This window comes from Sebastes fasciatus, chromosome 18 (genome assembly GCF_043250625.1).
Source record: "Sebastes fasciatus isolate fSebFas1 chromosome 18, fSebFas1.pri, whole genome shotgun sequence".
Classification (NCBI taxonomy): domain Eukaryota; kingdom Metazoa; phylum Chordata; class Actinopteri; order Perciformes; family Sebastidae; genus Sebastes; species Sebastes fasciatus.
Genome location: NC_133812.1, coordinates 15,822,494 through 15,841,156, shown reverse-complemented (window position 1 = coordinate 15,841,156; position 18,663 = coordinate 15,822,494). Strand labels below are relative to the sequence as shown.

General features: G+C 38.7%; 2 protein-coding genes across 4 annotated transcripts in view; both read right to left on the bottom strand.

Moving 5' to 3' along the window:
- The window catches only part of LOC141755907 (acetyl-coenzyme A synthetase 2-like, mitochondrial), a 41,216-nt gene extending 29,646 nt beyond the window's left edge, over positions 1-11,570 (bottom strand). Inside the window, exons 1-3 of one of the 3 annotated variants that reach the window (XM_074615228.1) lie at positions 11,178-11,570; positions 10,868-11,024; positions 5,353-5,523 (exon numbers count right to left, since the gene is read on the bottom strand). Coding sequence is in view for 1 of the 3 variants with exons in the window: in XM_074615231.1 (XP_074471332.1) it covers position 5,357 (1 nt within the window). In the remaining 2 variants the exon portion in view is untranslated. The remainder of the gene's footprint in view (positions 1-5,352; positions 5,524-10,867; positions 11,025-11,177) is intronic. The other 2 variants (XM_074615231.1, XM_074615233.1) reach the window with 2 other exon arrangements.
- Positions 11,571-13,332: 1,762 nt separating this feature from the next.
- eif2b2 (eukaryotic translation initiation factor 2B, subunit 2 beta) lies at positions 13,333-18,339 on the bottom strand. The gene is made up of 8 exons (XM_074615894.1): positions 18,072-18,339; positions 16,797-16,917; positions 15,451-15,602; positions 15,147-15,310; positions 14,491-14,586; positions 13,807-13,944; positions 13,659-13,725; positions 13,333-13,530 (listed from the first exon to the last, which is right to left on the bottom strand). The coding sequence occupies exons 1-8, from the start codon at positions 18,241-18,243 to the stop codon at positions 13,373-13,375; spliced, it is 1,068 nt and encodes a 355-aa protein (XP_074471995.1). The 5' UTR covers positions 18,244-18,339; the 3' UTR covers positions 13,333-13,372.
- Between the last annotated feature and the right edge of the window lie 324 nt (positions 18,340-18,663).

The window sequence follows — 18,663 nt, the reverse complement described above, 5'->3', positions numbered from 1 at the left end:
TTTGGTCTCCACCAACTCCTGATGGAAATATCAGCTACTTTAGCTGTTAAACGCTCCGCTGTGTTCACCAGCTACACGCTAGTCTGCTGTTTGGTGCTGGGCAGGAAGCGAACAGTGGGTTTATTAGGGCTTTTTCTTGCTGAAAACAGCTGATGATGCTGATGAGAGAGTCGGGTGATAATCACCTGTGGGTTTGTCACGACGAACAACCCCCGTACCCGTTACATCTGATCCATTCATATAAACAAATACTAGGGCTGTCAATCAATTAAAATATGCAATTGTGATTAATATGACTTGACTATGACTTACACAAAACCGCATGTGATTATCATAAAGTGGGCATGTCTGTAAAGGGGAGACTCGTGGGTACCCATAGAACCCATTTTCATTCACATATCTGGAGGTCAGAGGTCAAGGGACCCCTTTCAAAATGGCCATGCCAGTTTTTCCTCGCCAAAATTAAGTGTAGGTTTGGAGCGTTATTGAGCGACAAGCTAGTATGACATGGCTGGTACTAATGGATTCCTTAGGTTTTCATATTTCATATGGTGCCAGTGTCTTCACTTTAGCTTTAGAACTCAGCCCGTTACAACCTCCGAAAGATCGAATAGCGGCCGAGGTTAATTAAAAAACGCGAGTTGCCTTAATGCGTTAAAGAAATTTGAAATTATTATTTATTATTTATATATAAAATAATTATCATTCACAGCAGTGAAACAACTTCACAAACATGACACTGGTCGTCACCTTTTCTGTTCAGTTCGTTTAAAAAAATTACAAAATGCAGCTTCCACTGTGATGAAATCAACATTCAGCTTGCTAACTCACGTCAAATAATTTGTCTGAATATATTATTATTATCAGATTCACTTTCTTTTTCTTGCAGCTTAAGGAAACTATGAACCACAAGCAGCTGGACTCTACAGGCTGCATTTCAACACTGAGCCTGTTTAACCAAACACACACAGACTGGTCCATATGTTTGAGGCCACGTCTGATGGCAGGTGGTACCCAGAAGACTCACTATATTTCATAACTCCCTCTCTCTGACATCCCTTGCGGTCATGGCCTCTCCGCTCAGAGGAACGTCAATCCGATGTGCCCTCACTCCTTTAATTAGCTGTCAATTAGTGCAAATGAATCAACTCTTCGCCTAATTAAGCAATGCCACCAGGCAGCTCCCATGTACGGGCCATTGTGTGGGCAGCATGAGAAAACCACAGCTAGCAAACTCGCTTTGGATCACGGGTGCAACTTAACGATCACACTGACACACTGTGTTCAGGGAGCCTTGTGTGTGTGTGTGTGTGTGTGTGTGTGTGTGTGTGTGTGTAAGGGAGGGTGAAGTTACACACTTTACGATACAGTGATCAGGCAATGCTAAATGATTTTTCCTGAATCATATTCTGTTATTTTATGTATCTTGTGCACCACGATAGCTTCAGTCCACTTGCGTAATTTCCTATTTTTGACCCGCTGTCACATTTACAAAAACACGCTCTCACACGAGCACTTAACTCTCCATTTAGGCCTTTAAATGTTTCTAATCTTCTAATCCCCCAATGCCCGATTCAGATCGCTGCACTGTGGATTTAACACCAGCTTGTCTTTTACTGAGAAGACTTACTTTCACCAAACATGTCACTGATGCCATGCTGGATGACTTAAACCTGGGGGCCGTTTTTAAACGGCCCAAGGTGAATTTTTTTTAATAAACTCGAATATGGCTTGAGCATATTTCTAATAAATTGCACTGTACGTACATTGCACATCCTAGTTTGAACGCTACAGTTGATGTCGAGTAAATTTAGTGGAATTATCTCCGTCTTAACCTCTTGGAAAAATGTGGTGTTTGGTTTGTTCAAAAACCCCAAAACAATATTTTCTTATAATAAATTTGATACATTTTCTTTTAATCTTTTATTCATAAATATAACATTTAACAATAAATACCTTATTTTGTTGTTTTCTTGAAGGATGTTGAGCAATATGTGAACCCACTTTCTACTTCGACTAAGAAAAAGGCTATTAAGACACTCAATATATGTAGTTTTTAATATTTTTGTTTGGTGTGAAATACCCCTGGCTCTTTTGTTATTGTTATACTGAATGTGAATTATGTTCTTTTGTTTAATAAAGAAAGAAAATAGAGATAAGTAGACACCTAGTGTAAAATAACATGACGCCGTGGGTTGGTTTTCCTCCCGTCCTACCCAATTTTTTTAGTCACCAGCCGCAACTGATCTTAATATTAGACTTACAGATTTACATCTTACATTTACATTGTACTCTTTTAAGTGGGCGATTAGGCCGGGAACAGAAACCAATATTTGACAATTTCTGCCTGTTTTAACTTCACCTATTTACAGATTTAAACACATAAAGTAAAAATATTTTAAGTGGACACTTTAGCAGCAGATGCAAAAATACTTTATATAATATGTGGGGACACCAATAAACTACTGTAATGTCAAACGTTAAACTGTTTAGTAGTGTTGCGTTATTTTGATAGAAAGTTAATTTTCTGTGGCACATGGGGTTTTGTGGTCTAGAAACACTGATTTTCTTTTGGTGAAACTGGTTGAAAACTACGCATTTACTATTGTTTGGCCCGTGACTCCTTATATTTTTCTGGATATGGCCCACAATCAAAAAAGTTTGGCCAATCCCTGATTTAATCTGTCATTGTATTTGTCGATGCATTTTAAAAATGTGAGAGCGTGTGAACTCTTTTCTGTTTGATTTCCAGGTAACTCTTTTTTTCTCAATTCAAGTGACATTTTCTAGAATATTTGAATAATCAAGTCTTAAACTGTGACCTTCCTCCGGTTAGCCAACTTTTTTGATCCACATGAAACGGTTATTTTTGACAATGAACAGAGTTTTGATTCCATTTTTCCAAAATGTTTATGATTTCCCTGGGATTAATACCCCGTGTTTTCCTCCCACTTGCAACCTCAGACTCCAGAAAATGATGTTGTCATGCAGTCCACATACTTAATTTACAGTCGGAGTGGAAATGTAATCTCTTCAAAACATCTGTTCACTTCTGACTCACAAGACAAGAGCCTGATTTTTTTATTCTTAAGAGTGATATTGTTTTCAGTCGACTGAATAAAACATTGGCATCACCTTTGATATAAGTCTACAGTTACACAGTGATTTTTCAAGGTTGCTTCATAACAGAGAAAGAACTTATAACCACAAACTAAAATCTAATTTTCACTCAAAGGGGACGGGCTATTTTACACTCACATAACACACACGAGAGGATGAATACTGAGGAATGAATCTGGTAAGGTGTTGCAAAAGGTCAAGTGGGCGACTAATTAAACAATCTGCACCTCATTGATTGAATGAGCTGCATAGATGACCTGAACAGTTATTGCAGTGATAAATCAATTAGTAAAACATTACAAGTAAAAATATATCAGATGTTTATCTTGGAATGGCTACAGAGCCGTAGCCAGGATTTTATAAATACTGAGGTCATGAGGGAAGTCCACCCAAGACACCAAAAAATTGTTCAGAAATGTTTGAATTATTTAGATTTTTCATTTATTGAGTTAGTTGTTTAATTATATTTTTGTACGTTTTATTGAAATTTGGCAGGACATCAACTTCAACATCAACGGTCTGGGGCTGTCACGATAATGAGTTCATCACGATATCTATAGAAAATTTGAAAGACAAAAATATGAATAATGCTATCAGTCGAATTTATCTTTAACTTTGTTTATTGTGTGCTTTGTCTCTTTTTTGGTGAATGCACTACACTCAAAATACGAGTGTAGGGAGGTGGAGAGAGAGTTTGTAACCATAACTGCGCAAAAAGCGAGAACGGAAATGATTTTAGAGGCGCTGGATTATTATGTGTATTATTAACATGATATCAATACTTGATTTTTTTAAAATATCACAGTTATCATCAATACCGGGATATCACAACACCCCTAAGCTCAATTAATTAACTCAATATAACTGCCTGTATTTTCCTTTAATTGAATTCATTTCCAGGAAACTTCCTAGGAGACCCATAAAGACCCATAAAATAAAACGTTTTGTTTACCTGCATAGAGGTCTACAAGCTGGTTAAATATTAGTGAAGGTCACTGCCTGTTAAACTTTTTTAGTAATTTAGTAAAAAGTGTGTTGAGTGATTATATTTTTTTTTACATAATTTCTAAGCTTTTCACATGTATTGAAATGTAATTTATGAATTTTGTTTATAAGTGCATCACTGAAACACGGGCATTGTTTTCTTGTATTTAGTGCTTAGGCAGGCTCCTGAGCTGACGTCCACTTGGAGTATCTGTTTGTTTGTGTGTCAGTGTTACCACCGCTGCAGTATGTCTTTCATAAGGCTGCAACTAACGATTATTTTCATTATCGATTAATCTGCTGATTATTTTCCAGATAAATCGATTAATCTTCGGTCTGTAAAATGTCACAAAATAGTGAAAAATGTCCATCCCAGTTTCTCAAAGTCCAAGTTGATGTCTTTAAATGTCTTGTTTTGTCCAAAACCCAAAGATATTCAGTTTAATATGATATTAAACAGAGAACAACTGGAAATCTCCATATCTGAGAGGCTGATAACATTTTCTGAAATTTTTGCATGAAAAATTACTTTAACGATTAATCATTTATCAAAATATTTTTCTGTCGATAAGTCGACTAATCGTTGCAGCTCTAGTCTTTCATATGTTGTCTGAGGTTACCCGTCTGACTTGTGTCTCTTGTGTTATTTGTCATTGAGCATGGGTGACCAAACTAGTTTCCCCTTTGGGAATTAATAAAGTGGTCTTACCTACTCTATTTGAAAAGCAGTTTCAAAGCACTCTCCGCACTGCCAGGAATAACATTATTGTGAAGAAATACTGTATCCTTTATTTATTGTAGTCCAATTCAAATATGTTGAGTCTAAAAATACTGGAATCAGCCTAAAAATGATCTACCATGTGTACGTTTTTTACTACATACGTGAATTCCCTCAAGGTTACTAAAACCCCGAAATTTGCTCCCAAAATAAAACGCTTCATTAAGTCTGTATGTGCATGCTGCTTCACTCAAACACAGTGATGTAAGGATGCTTTGTGTCATGAAGAAGCAAACTCATTTTCAGGCACGTGAGCAGTTCAGCCATGTTGCCTCCCTCCCTGCAGCAGCCACTCTGGACCATTACAGGCTGTAATTGTTATTTAATGGATTAAACATTCATCCTTCCTGTGCGAACCCCCCGAGGGCCGGATGACAGCCTCGCCATGTTCACACCGCTAAACATCCCCCCATCACACACACCCGGCGACGCTCATTTGACGGCAGTGTTTGTGCTTAAAATTCAATTACCCACTTATTGATGGCTCTCTGGGGTGCTAAAGAAGTGGACACGGTGCTGGTGGAGGTGTGGATGATTTCCCAGGAGGCCTCAGTCTCCTCCGCACATCTCCAGCTGGATCTATTTCATGGCTTTACTCATCAGCGGCAGACGCAGATGGAGCAGAAGCAGCCGTCATACACCTGCACACACCAGCGCACGCAGACACAGACACACACACACAAAACACAAGTAATTTATTATTGTGCGCTGACAGTATAAGAGTAACAAGACATTCTGTGAGCTTTATCTGGTGGTCAGGAAAATTGCATTTAAAATAAAATAAAATAAAATAAAATAATTAAACCAAACTAAAATTAAATGAACTTAAACTAAACTAAACTAAATAAAACTAAAATTGAATTAAATTCAACTAAATTCAATTCAATTTAAAAAAAAATTAATTTAAATAAAACTAAACTAAACGAATAAACTAATAAAATTAAATAAAAAAATTAAATAAAAATAAAACAAAACATAACAAAACAAAACAAAACAAAACAAAACAAAACAAAACAAAACAAAATAAAATAAAATAAAATAAAATAAAATAAAATAAAATAAAATAAAATAAAATAAAATAAAATAAAATATCCCCACAACAAGTGACCAAAATTAAACCATTTTTATGATGACAGGGCATACCTACACTTCACATTTTAGGGCTTCAACTGAGAATTACTTTCAATATCGATTAATCTATCAATTATTCAATTGATCGATTTAGTCCATAACATGTCAGAAACTAATGAAAAAGTGCCCAACACAATTTCCCAGAGCTCAAATCGACATTTTCACTGTAAATTTGTTATTTTTTCTGACTGACAGTCCAAAAAGAAAAGATATTTTATTTTAAAATGGCACGAAACTGAGAAAAAGGGTGCCCCACTCAGGCACATATGTTGACAGCCTTGACATAAATTCTGAATTAATTCTTATTGGTTATTATCATACGAAATTGATAATTATTGACAAAAGCAAAAAACATTCACCTCTATACTGTCTCCAAACATTTATAAGGGGTTTCATTGCTTTAGATGCAACAAATAAGCACTTGACGCTGCACCAAAAGCCACAGGTAGCCCCACAGGTTAGCCACGCGTCTTAAAGTCCCCTGAGGCCTCCGGGGGCCCCACAGGAACACTCGGCTTGCCGCTGGCCTCGTTCCCCCGCTAATTACAGCACTCATCTCTGCTCTCCCACGAGACGCCACCACTCTGATGACAAGACGCTGCACAGTTTGGAGCTCTGCATCGCCAGGCAACAGCTGGGGCTGCCGGCTGCACGTCAATACCCAGTGGGGTGGTAAGGGGAATAATGATGCTGTGTGTGTGTGTGTGTGTGTATATGTTGGGGGAAGCACGATGCATTCATTCACACCATGCAGGGAGGATTTTGTTGCTATTTTGCAGATGACTCCCAAAATCTGATGTAGTCTTGTTGAATTTCTGCTTTGAAACTTAAACCATCACACAATAAGATGCAGTCTGAGGTCAGATATCCAACATCATATAATCTACCATGATTAGAAAATAAAGATGAATCTTGTTGTCCTTCCGTGTGACAGGGTCAGACTACAGCTTACACGTCCCTAAGGATGACACTGGATCGATGAGCTCTGTACATACTGTACTCCTCTCAGTGTGATTGCACTGACTGTTCATTAGCAGGACGCTGGGCTTTAATGGCCTGCACACTTCTGTCGGCCGTAAATCTCCAGACTCCACCCAGGTTTGCTCCCCTGTCTCATCAAAGGGTTGTGAAGAATGAAGTCAGTGTGATGAAAAAGAGAATGAGATTTATCTGCCTCTCTCCTCCTCCTCCTCCTCCTCCTCCTCCTCTTCAACGCACCAAGACGAGCTCATGAGCGCAGAAAAATGACAAGCGGGATCTCGCCAAGACACACCCATGAATGTGATGATGCCACTGGATGTGTTTGAGATGCTGATGATGAGCCTGCTGCTGGCCAAAGACAGGAACACCAGTGTGTCTTTCTGTCGGATCGAAATGTGGAGGGAGTACGGTGAGGACTCAAAAGCAGAGACTCAAAGGCAGAGTCAGACAGATAAAAGTGAGGTCTACTTTGTGTGTTGAGGCCAGAAGGAAGCGACAGACAGGCAGCTGGCGAAGGCAAAAAGCCCAAAAGGGACGAGGCAGGCAGGTAGATCAGGAACATATAGCTGGAGCACAAAGGCATGAAGCTAGACTGACAATCACGCAGCTAACTAGTGTTTGTGGGCAGTAATACAGTGGGTGTTTCTCAAAGTCAAGCAAGGATCCTTTAACGGCTGAATTTCAAGGATGCTACGGCATCGAATCCCGCCAAAGGACTGTTCCAATGTCAAGGATTCTTTGAATTTCTACCAAGGACTAAGAACTACATTCAGAGGATTTTCAAGGATGCATGTATGTGTCCTCCATGCTCCTAAAACCCCCACAAAGCTATGTGCACAAATGCATTTCTTGTCCCCTAATTTGGAAACAGGGGAAATATGCTAGTAGTTTCACCTCCAAAATATGTTTCTGAACAAATTTTAGGCGAGAAATTGCCAAACCAGTTGCTGAATCTCCACTCATAGTAGATCTATGCCTAATTTAAAGCTTCAGTAGGCAGAACGTTTTTGGCATCGTTGGGCAAAAATTCCATAGTAACCTTTCAGCATATTGTAATTCAAGTGTTCTGAGAAAAAAGTAGACTTCCGCACCTCCTCATGGCTCTGTTTTCAGGCTTTAAACAATCTAGCCCGTGACGGGAGACTTTGGCCAATCACAGGTCATTTCAGAGAGAGAGCGTTCCTATTGGCTGTTGTTCCAGCTGGTGACCGATGCTTGGTATTTCCTCAACTTATCTCAACATGGCTGCCGGGCCACAAATGTTATCATTTTACAGCTAAACAGTACACTACAAGATGTTTCTGTAAACATTTGAGGCGAGAAATAGACATTACAGTAACAGAATATTGATTCATATTTGATCAGCGCTGCCTAGTCTGACCGTTTGATCAGAGTTTGCGAGTGATTGACAGCTGCTCAGAGACGGCAAGGCTCCAGCTCGACTCTGATTGGTTGTTTTCCTCCGGTCTGTGAAATCTTGCTGATGCCATTAGGGGCACCGAAGAAGGCCACATGATTTTTTTCAGATTACCAGTCTCATGCACTACTGTCAGAATATAGTGACCGTTTTATAAAAAATTTTTTTCTAAATCATATTTACTCCATTTCTACCCACCGCAGCTTTATAGGTCTGTTCCGACCTTCGTTGCTTAGTGTCAGACTCGTTCAGCGAGCTATTAATAGCACAAAAGAGGCCGGCAAAGGCCGATACAGTGGGTTAGGTTATCTAACTCGGTGAATTAAGGCTTTATTTTCGACTGAACCAGATTTGGTGTTTGTTGGAAGAATCTATTTTGTAGGGCTGCCACCTTGTTTTGGTGTTTCTCAACTATTTCTTTAGTCCATTAGTAATTTTTTTTATGCTTTTTTCGAAGTGAATATCTTATTTCCTAGAAACTTATGAGCACATCGCTCATAAACACAAGATTTAAAGTGATGCTTTTGAAACTCAGTTTTACAGATTTGTCGATTAAATCAACTAGATCACATTCATTTTTTATTGAATTATCTGCAACATTTTGTTTTACTTTTCTTTTCAAATGTCGATAACCCACCCTCTGTTTTTTTTCCTTTATTAAGTGTATGTAGGTTATTTTCTAAATATTTTTTTGTCTTCATTTCATTTGTGAAAACTGGAAAATGAAAAGAGAAAATGTCATCATTGCTTTAAAGTTGCAGCCTAACCAGGAGACTATGAACCTTTTCTAGCTGTTAGAGGCAGAATCCTTAATAAATAACTCAACTTCATGTCTGATATGACATCAGGAAAATGAAAGTGTTGGATTCAGAGTCAGATTGACTCTCTCTTTGGATGTTTCACCATTAACTAGGCAGTCACAGCCACAATCTATTCAGCACAAGTCGGATGAATCATTATGATTATCTATTATAAACCGAGACCAGATATGTTACCCTGCTGGTTGCAGTTCTAGGTCTTAATCTTTCAGAGGGGCTAATTGTCAGAAAATGCTGTTTGACAGTTGGATGATGTCATGGTCTGACCAGCGAGTGTGGGGCAGTGGAGAGTAAAGACCTTTTTTTCCTGCAGTTCCAGGTCAATAAATTTAGGTCAGAGAACAATACACTCTCTCTGTTAGACCGTAGCGGGGTGCCTGAACCCCTCTCAGGCTCCCCTCTGACCCTCATCCCAAGCCTTCACATCCAACCACTCAACACGTTACACTTGGCAGACACAGTAAAGCTCCCTGTGGATTGAGCTGTTTCATCCCTTGGAATAAAGCAGGTTGGGGAGTCACCTTGTGGTTAGATATTACAATTACACTTCTTTCTTTCTATCTATGGACTCTGAGGTCATGTCCTTGTCCATATTTTGTTTGTGGGAATTTTGTTTAACGAGGAGTTACATTCCACGATTAAAAAAGACACAATGAATATATTAGACTGGTTCGGGTATTTCTAACTACTAATACTAGCTTGTCGCAAAGGAGGCTAAATAACGCTGCAAACTGGGCTGAGAATAACACTCCAAAGGAGGAAAAACTGGCATGGCCATTTTCAAGACCGGAGGAAAACAAGCAGTAAAGAACTGATCTGAGGTCTGCTGTCCAGCTGCTGTCTATGAGAGCCGGCTGTCAATCCCTCGTGGATTCTAACCAAATGGTCAAACTAGGCAGCGCTGATCAAATATGAATCAATATTATGTTACGTTAATGCCTATTTCTCGCCACAAATGTTTTCAGAATCATCTTGTAGTGCACGGTTTGCTGTAAAATGAGAAAGTTTGTGACGCCCAGAATCATCTTGTAGTGTACTGTTTGCTGTAAAATGAGAAAGTTTGTGACGCCCAGAATCATCTTGTAGTGCACGGTTTAGCTGTAAAATTAGAAAGTTTGTGATGCCATTGTTAAATCTGGCGAAGGAACGCCAAGTTCCGGTCACATGACCGGAGCACAGCCAATAGGAACGCTCTCTCAATAAAATGGCCTGTGATTGGTCAAAGTCTCCCGTCACGGGCTAGATTTTCTAAAGCCTGAAAACAGAGCCATGAGGAGGTGCAGAAGTCTAGTTTTCTCTCGGAACACTTTAATTACAATATGATGAAAGGTTATTATGGAATTTTTGCCCAATATGCCAAAAATATACTGCCTACTGCCACTTCAAATACTTTAAAAATCTCCCTTTAAGGTACATTTTGAACAGATAAAAAAATGTGCGATTAATCATGATTAATCATGGGCAATCATCCAATTAAATATTGCCCTTTACAACCACCTTCCTCTGTGTAGCTTCACTGGATTTAACCAGAAAAGAAAACACAACTCAAACAATTAAACAAAAGCAATTGACAATGAACAATAAAAACTCCACAGCAGCTGCAGCCACAATTAGTGTGTTGTTGTAGCCTATATTCACCTGTTATATGGATGGCATTTTGTGAGCTTTATGAACCGTGAAGTCCTCCTCAATCAGCTCAACTTCTCTGCACGTCCATCCTCAAAGCAGCCAGTCCTCTCAGCCTCTTTCTGTCACACTGCTCAAACTCTTTAAACGTTTTGAGTTGAATGAGGCTCTGCAGGCACAAACAGGGATTAAGGCATTAAACCAGTGATTAATAAATGTTAATAAAACCTTTATTGTTACCTGTGCCGAAGTATTCTATTGCTAACATTAAACATAGCCCATAATTACGTAATTCTTTATTTCATTGTGATGTTGAACTTACCTGCTGATAGCCCCGCAGGTGATGTGGTCCGGGTTGTACCTGCCCAACGAGATCTGCACACATCTCGCGAGAGTGCGCACTGCGAGATCAACCAGACGTCACGGTTGTAATATTCTACTGCAAAGTAATGTCAATATAGAGGCAAAAAGGCTATAAAACAGTGAGTTTGTGCTCACATTTGAATGTTTTTACTTAAAGGTCCCATATCGTGCTCATTTGCAGGTTCTTACTTGTATTTTGTGTTTCTACTAGAACATGTTTACATGCTGTAATGTTAAAAAAAACAATTTTATTTTCCTCGTACTGTCTGCCTGAATATACCTGTATTCACCTTCTGTCTGAAACGCTCCGTTTTAGTGCGTTTTAATGGAATTGCAACAGAATTGCAAAGGAATTGCATTGCTAGGAAACAGCTTGGGTCCATGCATGGACCCAAGCTGTTTACTTCCTGTCAGCTGATGTTATTCACATACACTGCAACAGGAAACAAACTGGGACACATTTAGAATGTTTATGTTTAAAACCGTGTAATGGTCTAAATATTGTATATTTGTGACATCACAAATGGACAGAAATCCTAACGGCTTGTTTCAAATGCACAATTTCTGAATATGGGCTGTGTGTATATTTCAGTAAGTTGAGCGTTTTGATAGTTTAACAGTATTTATAGAGCACATAAACCTGCTTTATAATATAAAAGATATGAATATCTCACTTTTTACAATATAGGACCTTTAAGTTACTATGATTTATTCATTTATTTATATTTATGATATAATATATATTATATTATATATATATAATATATATTATATATTTATATATATTATATTATATATTGCTATAGTTACTTTTCAGATTACAATTTGTTCATACACGTACTGTCCAGTGAAAACTATGCATCTCCAAATTTAATGATTTTGTTCAGATAAACTGAAGGATTAAGTGTTCTTTAATGGGTTGAGAAAATTCTCCTACTTCTTATATAGATAAACTATTAAAAAAAACTTGCATTAGCTAAATATAGTACTCTCTATAGAGGAAGAATACACATAAATATTGGTTGTGTATGGGAGATAACCCGCATATTGCAAAAACTTGCAAAAAGTCTCTCAAAACTCGCTGCCCGACGACCTATCCTAACCTTAATTATTCAAGGTCAATGCCTAACCATGACCATCTTCCTATTCTCATGATAAACCCTCACAAACCAGCTGCTCTACACCACCTCCACCTGGAGGACACCTGCTACTACACCAACAACACTGAATATTTTTGATAGGACACATTTCTCAGCCATGAAGCTCAATCGGGTATAATGGGGGTTTCATTCAGCCTGTTTGATCACTTTCAGTTTATTGTGGCATGTTGGCTTTTTAAATGATTTAGCCGCTACAATAAAGGCTTTTTAATATATTCTCTTCCTCGTTGCCACTTATTTGATATTTGGAGTGCCTGGATTGCCTTCCTGTTTATCCTGTACTTGTACTTTACTTGAGTATTTCCATTTTATGCAATTTTTTTATTCTTCTACTACACTACATCTCAGAGGCAAATGTACTTTTTACTCCACTACATTTTTTCCGATAGCTAAAGTTACTTTTCAGATTACAATTTTTCCATACATTTCCTGTCCAGTGAAAACTATGCATCTCCAAATTTGATGATTTTGTTCAGATAAACCGAAGGATTAAGTGTTTTTTAATGGGTTGAGAAAATTCTCCTACTTCTAAGGATAAATAAACAATTAAAAAAAAGTTTGGATTAGCTGGAAAATGCTAAATATAGTACTGTCTATAGAGGAAGAATACACAAATATTAGTCATGTATAGGAGGTAACCCGCAAATTGCAAAAACTTGCATAAACTCTTGCAAAACTTGCTGCCCGACGACCTATCGTAACCTTAATTATTCAAGGTCAATGCCTAACCATGACCATCTCGCAAGAGTTTCGCAATTTGCGTGTTACCTTTTAGCCACGACCATATATATTTGATTGTAAATTTACAGTAAATTACTGGCTGCTAGTTGCATTACTTTCACAGTAAGTTACTGTGACATATTTACAGTCAGTTATGCCATCATATTACTGATATATAGCAGTATATTTCTGAAGAACTCCTTACCGTACCTCATCAAAAGAAACACAAATGACTGCATCAATCATTATTTAATTTATTTGTTAATTCCGCTGGTTAAAGTTCGTGGTCTTCTGGGTGGTAAAGTTCGCTCATCAGTCGGTAGATGTACGACGGCGCATGTCCTCCGATGTTGGAGATGAACAGTGTGATGAGCTCCGGTGGGACGTAGTCAAACACCGGACAGTGCACGTTCACCTTTGAGAGAATCTCACCTGAAATACGAATTGTAAGCAGTGAAAATTTACTTTTGGATATTATTATACAAAAGAGGAACAATTATTTTAAAGGCTTAAAAACAGATGTTGAAAAGAAAGCATTTTGTGAGGAATGTCAGCGTTACCTTCAGTGAAAGGAAGCACCTCATGCGGAGAGACAAACTTGTGGAAGGTGTCTTCTTCATTTGGGAACTAAGGATGCAAAATAGTTTCTTTGTCATTTTGCTGTCAGCAGGAATGATAGAAATGTGGCAGATTGGAGTGTCTTCTTACCTGAGGCGAGAGCTTGAACATGGGAGCACAAACAATCAGCGGTGTTGAGTGGTGCTTGGCTGCGAGGGCCAGAGTGTGTGTCCCATTGACGGCCCGCAGACCTCCGTTCGCCAGGACTGTCTGTGTACCAATGATGACCTGAAAAGAGATCCCCAAAAGGGTTATTATAGTAAACTGAAACTGAAACTAAAACGAAAATAAGCAGTGAAAAATATTGTTAGTAAACTGAAACTAATACTAAAACTATATTCTTTAAATTGCCTGGTTAAAAACTAATAAAAACAAAATAAAAATGAACGTGAATTCGTTTCAGTTTTAGCTATAATTTATCACTACCGAAAAAAAGACAGCATGAATTTCCAACTCTCTCAACATTGAACCACAGAAATTGAAAGGACTTGACATTCTAGGAGATAGTGCTATGCTTCAATTGCTTCACATCGGCCTCTGGTGGTGCGAAGATTAAATATTAAACATTATGGCCATTCCTACACAGTTCACCAACCATGTATTTTGTATGCGAACAAGCTACTACTAAACTAAAACTAGCCAACGCACTGAAAACTAGCCAAAACTAAATTAAAATGAAATAAAAAAAGTCAAAACTATTATAACCTTGATCCCCACACAGGTTAACTAACCCACATGCTCTGACATGACTCTTTCTTCTGTGGTGTTACATACCTTATTAACACGAGACATGACTGCAAATATGGCAGCGTCTGGGATCACGGTTGTTTCGATGCCAGCTTTTGAGAGACTGGTTGCCATCTCGTGTCCCTGGTGAGAGGTGAACAAAGAAATACAAAATTACAACAATCTTTAATGTCAGTAACACCAGATTTTCTTGTTTTCGGCTGGACCGCAGAGGGCCAGCCCTACAAACGCAAAAGCCCGTCACTGAGTGACTGACTGATGAAGTTACACAATTGGTCGGCCGAGTGTTGGGAGTGTTGCGGCGAGTTGGAGAGCGTCTGGATTTGTTGAAAAAGTTGAAAAATCTCAACTTTATGCAAATGAGCCTGTCCAGCGTAATGCATCCAGCTCAGGAAACTTGGACCAAGCTGTAAAACTAGGTAACCTAGTTCTAAAATGAAACGAGATTCAGCTGTGGCATCGCCTATTTGTCGCTTAAAATTTTTTCAGAAGTAGATTTTGGTGGATTGTTTAGACGGAATAACAGAAAGTTTACGAGCAGGCCGCCAGTGGAGTGGAGCAGCGCTTCCCCTAGTGTACACGTGTACACGGTCCAGCCATACAGTATACTCGGTTTTGACCGAGTCTTGTTACTACATGAACACAATTTTGTGTATCTTGTGTCTTCGCTGTGTATTTCCTACCTGGCAGAAGGGGGCGCACTCTGCCACGATGACGTGGAACTTGCGTTTGCGTGCAGCATCTTTGAGGAAGGCCTCCACGGTGCGAGAGCGGCCAACAGTCATGATGACTTCATTAGAGTGAATGTGCTCCAGGGCCTGCATCGCAATGTTGTCGGTTGTTCCCTCTGAAAAGTGAAGTGGTAAAGGGAGAAACAGCAACACATTTTAACCTCAGAGAATAAATACACTTCAGTTTAATTAATGAATACCAGCTGATTGATAAATTACCTGATTGTTAAAAAGAAAGAAAAAAAAAAAAACGTACCCAGCTCCGTCAGCAGCTCATTGATGGCCTCGATGACGTTTGCTTTGAGGGCGGTGAAATGCTGTCTGAAGTTCTCCTCGCTGAGTCCTCCAGAGGTCAGCAGCTTGTGGAGAGATTCCTGCTGGTCCGTCTCTTCACTGCTGCCTCGAGATCTACAAGAAAACAACCAGTAAAACAAGCTCATAGAAAAGAGGAACTGTGCAAAGCTCAGACATTTTTTGCAGAAACGCACCATACAGCTGTATTCATGTGTGATAATGTTAGTCCTCATAGAAGTCATTTCATTTTAGTGAAACCATTTTTATTTTTTTTAAACTTGACTTCACTGTTTAAAATGACCTGTGGTGACCTCTAGGATAATCACAGCCTCATGAATCTTTACAACCACAAACTAAAGATCTAGAGCATTCAGAGGATGGATGGCTTTCCTAGGTAGAATGACAATAAGGGGGTTTCTGAGCAGTTTCCAGAACAGAAGTGCTCGCCATCCAATCGACGGAAAATGCAGTTCTTGCAGAAATCTCTAAATGTCAAAAGTTTTTTATAGCAAATCACAGCATGGCTTTTTCTATGGTGTTCCTCAAGGTTTTTGGCGTCTTAATGTGGTATTCTGGAGGGATTATTGATCATTTTCATCAACTCTTGAGTGGTAAAAAATGGTTAAATTTAGCACCAAATCTGTGTAACAAATGGTATGAACCCAAAAAATTTCTGCAGCAACTTATAAGACATAATGGAGCATGGGAATGATCATCATATACTTCTATCATAATGTTTTAAGCCCTTAAAACACTTTCACAATTTATTTTAATTAAATAATCAATTAATTTATGTTTATTTCTGGTTTATGACTAGAACAAATTGACACATAGTGCTGAGCTGCATCTCAAATTAATCTTCAGGTTCCCAGCTTTCAGATGATGTACACCACTTCTATGTGACATCTACTGTTGACCTGTTATATCCCCCTAAAGACTCCCTCTACCCCTCTACAAAAAGACATAAAACAAGTCTAAGTAGGTCTCTAAGGGTTAAAAATTGTTAAACCTGGGCTTCAAGTTGTTAAATGCTTAGACTGGTTGATGGCATACTCATGGAGACCAAATCAACACATGTTCAAAAGACAAATCAAAACCCAGAAAGGATGTAACCATAATAAAATGGACACTGCTTTGATTATATAACTTAACAGCATCTTCTCACAGGACTTTTCAGTATACGTGCCTCCTACTGTATGTGCAATTAATCCAGATCATAATATCCATGGGTCATGTGAGTGTGTATAATCAATGACCTTAATCTATAACCTTTTCCAGTGCAGTGACTGGTTTCTGTTAAATCCTCACCTGGCATATTCCTCTCTGATGATTTTCAACACCCGTCTGATCATGTTACCAACAGTTGTCTCTGACGGCTGGGCCGCAGTCATTCTCCTCCCCTCTTTACGGATTATTTCCATCAGATCGCCTGAAACAGAGTAGATGGAATAGGATATCTGTAAATACTTTTTTACAGATAATTAATGTGTGCTTTTCATTCATACTTTACATGGACGGAGAGTGTAACACATAGCAACACAGATGCACCTTTCTGTACAGTTTACTCATTGCTAAAGAAACATTTGACTCTTTATAATCTTTCACATGCATTGCTGTCAGTTAGCAGTTTCATTTGCACCTCCATGCACATAGATTTTACTCTACTGTATGCACATCTTGTTGAAATGAATAGAGTTCTTTGTATTCGTAACTTATTTGAGTGACCTGTCTCACAGGCACTGCATGACCTCATCCCCAGTTACATTGCTGATCTCCTTGTTCCATATTCGACCTGTCAAACACTTCGATCCTCTAATCTCAGCTTTTTATCCATCCCCCGCTCAAACTGCAAAACAAAAGGTGATCAGGCCTTTTCTGTCTTAGCCCCAACTCTCTTGAATCAATCTATTAGAGCTGCTGAATCTCTGGACTGTTTTAAGCGGCTTCTAAAAACCCATCTCTATAGGCAAGCCTTTCTATAGGCCTCATCCACATGTGTGTTTGTCTGTCTTTGTTTGATCTGTTTCTCACTGTTTCTGTGTGTCATATTGTAATTTTCATTACATCATTGCATCATTGCTTGATGTTTCTTCTTGTGTGTGAACCACTTTTTAACGGTGTGTTTTAAAAGGTGCTATATAAATAAAAGGTTTACTTGCTTACTTACTTATTCACATAGAAAACAAAAAACTATTTCTCCTCTGTAATTTAAACTGGTCACCACACACTGCTCTGTCAGCTCATTTTCCACAAATTATCTCGCATTGTTCACTCAAATGTCAAAACTATAGACTTTAAATAAAGGTATGGGGGTAAAACAAGCAACTATGTCTCTCTGCACAATCAGTGAACTTTATTAGAAACTCGTTCCCTTGAATAAAACCTTCTCCATCTGTGAACTTCATGAATAGAGAGACTATTACACTATTACCACACTGCTGACAGATGTTGCAGCAGTCACAACAGGTTTGACGCAACAGTCCTCACTGTTCAGCCACAATGACAGCTTTCACACTAGCTCCCTGCACTGTTGTGATGTTAACCTCTCTAAATGAACAGAGTGACGGTATCATATGTAGTAACCTGCGCTGCTCCATCGAGCCTGGGCTGTGATCCTCCGGAGCAGAGCGGTGGTCTCTCGGGCTGTCTCCGCAGAGCCCCGCAGAGGACCCGTCCCGCTGCCTCCTCGCTTCAGGTCCGACAGGAAGGCTTCAATCCTCTCCGTCAGGTCTGTTTCTCTGTCTGGACCCGGCATGTTTGTTTTTATAAGCGACTTGCTGTCAGGTGTTACTCACTACCATGCAGCTGTGTTGACCAAGAAGACAGGCGGAAGTACTTCAGGAGTACTTCTGGGTGACTGTGACTGCGCTTACATCTGATTGGTGGAGCCGCGTCACGTGATAGTGCTTCAATTCTGCACTGCGTTATAGCAACATGGATGTATTTTTATTTATTATTTTTTTTTTTTATTGAAGAAAATTAATTTACAAACATTAAGGCATTGTAATCTAAACTCAATTCTTCTAACATACGAGGCACAATTGGATAGGAAAGATAACTTAAATTATAAAAAAAATAATATAATAACAAAAATAAAAGAGGGAGTAGAAAATAATTCAAGGAACAAATAAAGAAATGCATAAATAAATAAATAAATAAATAAATAAATAAAAAA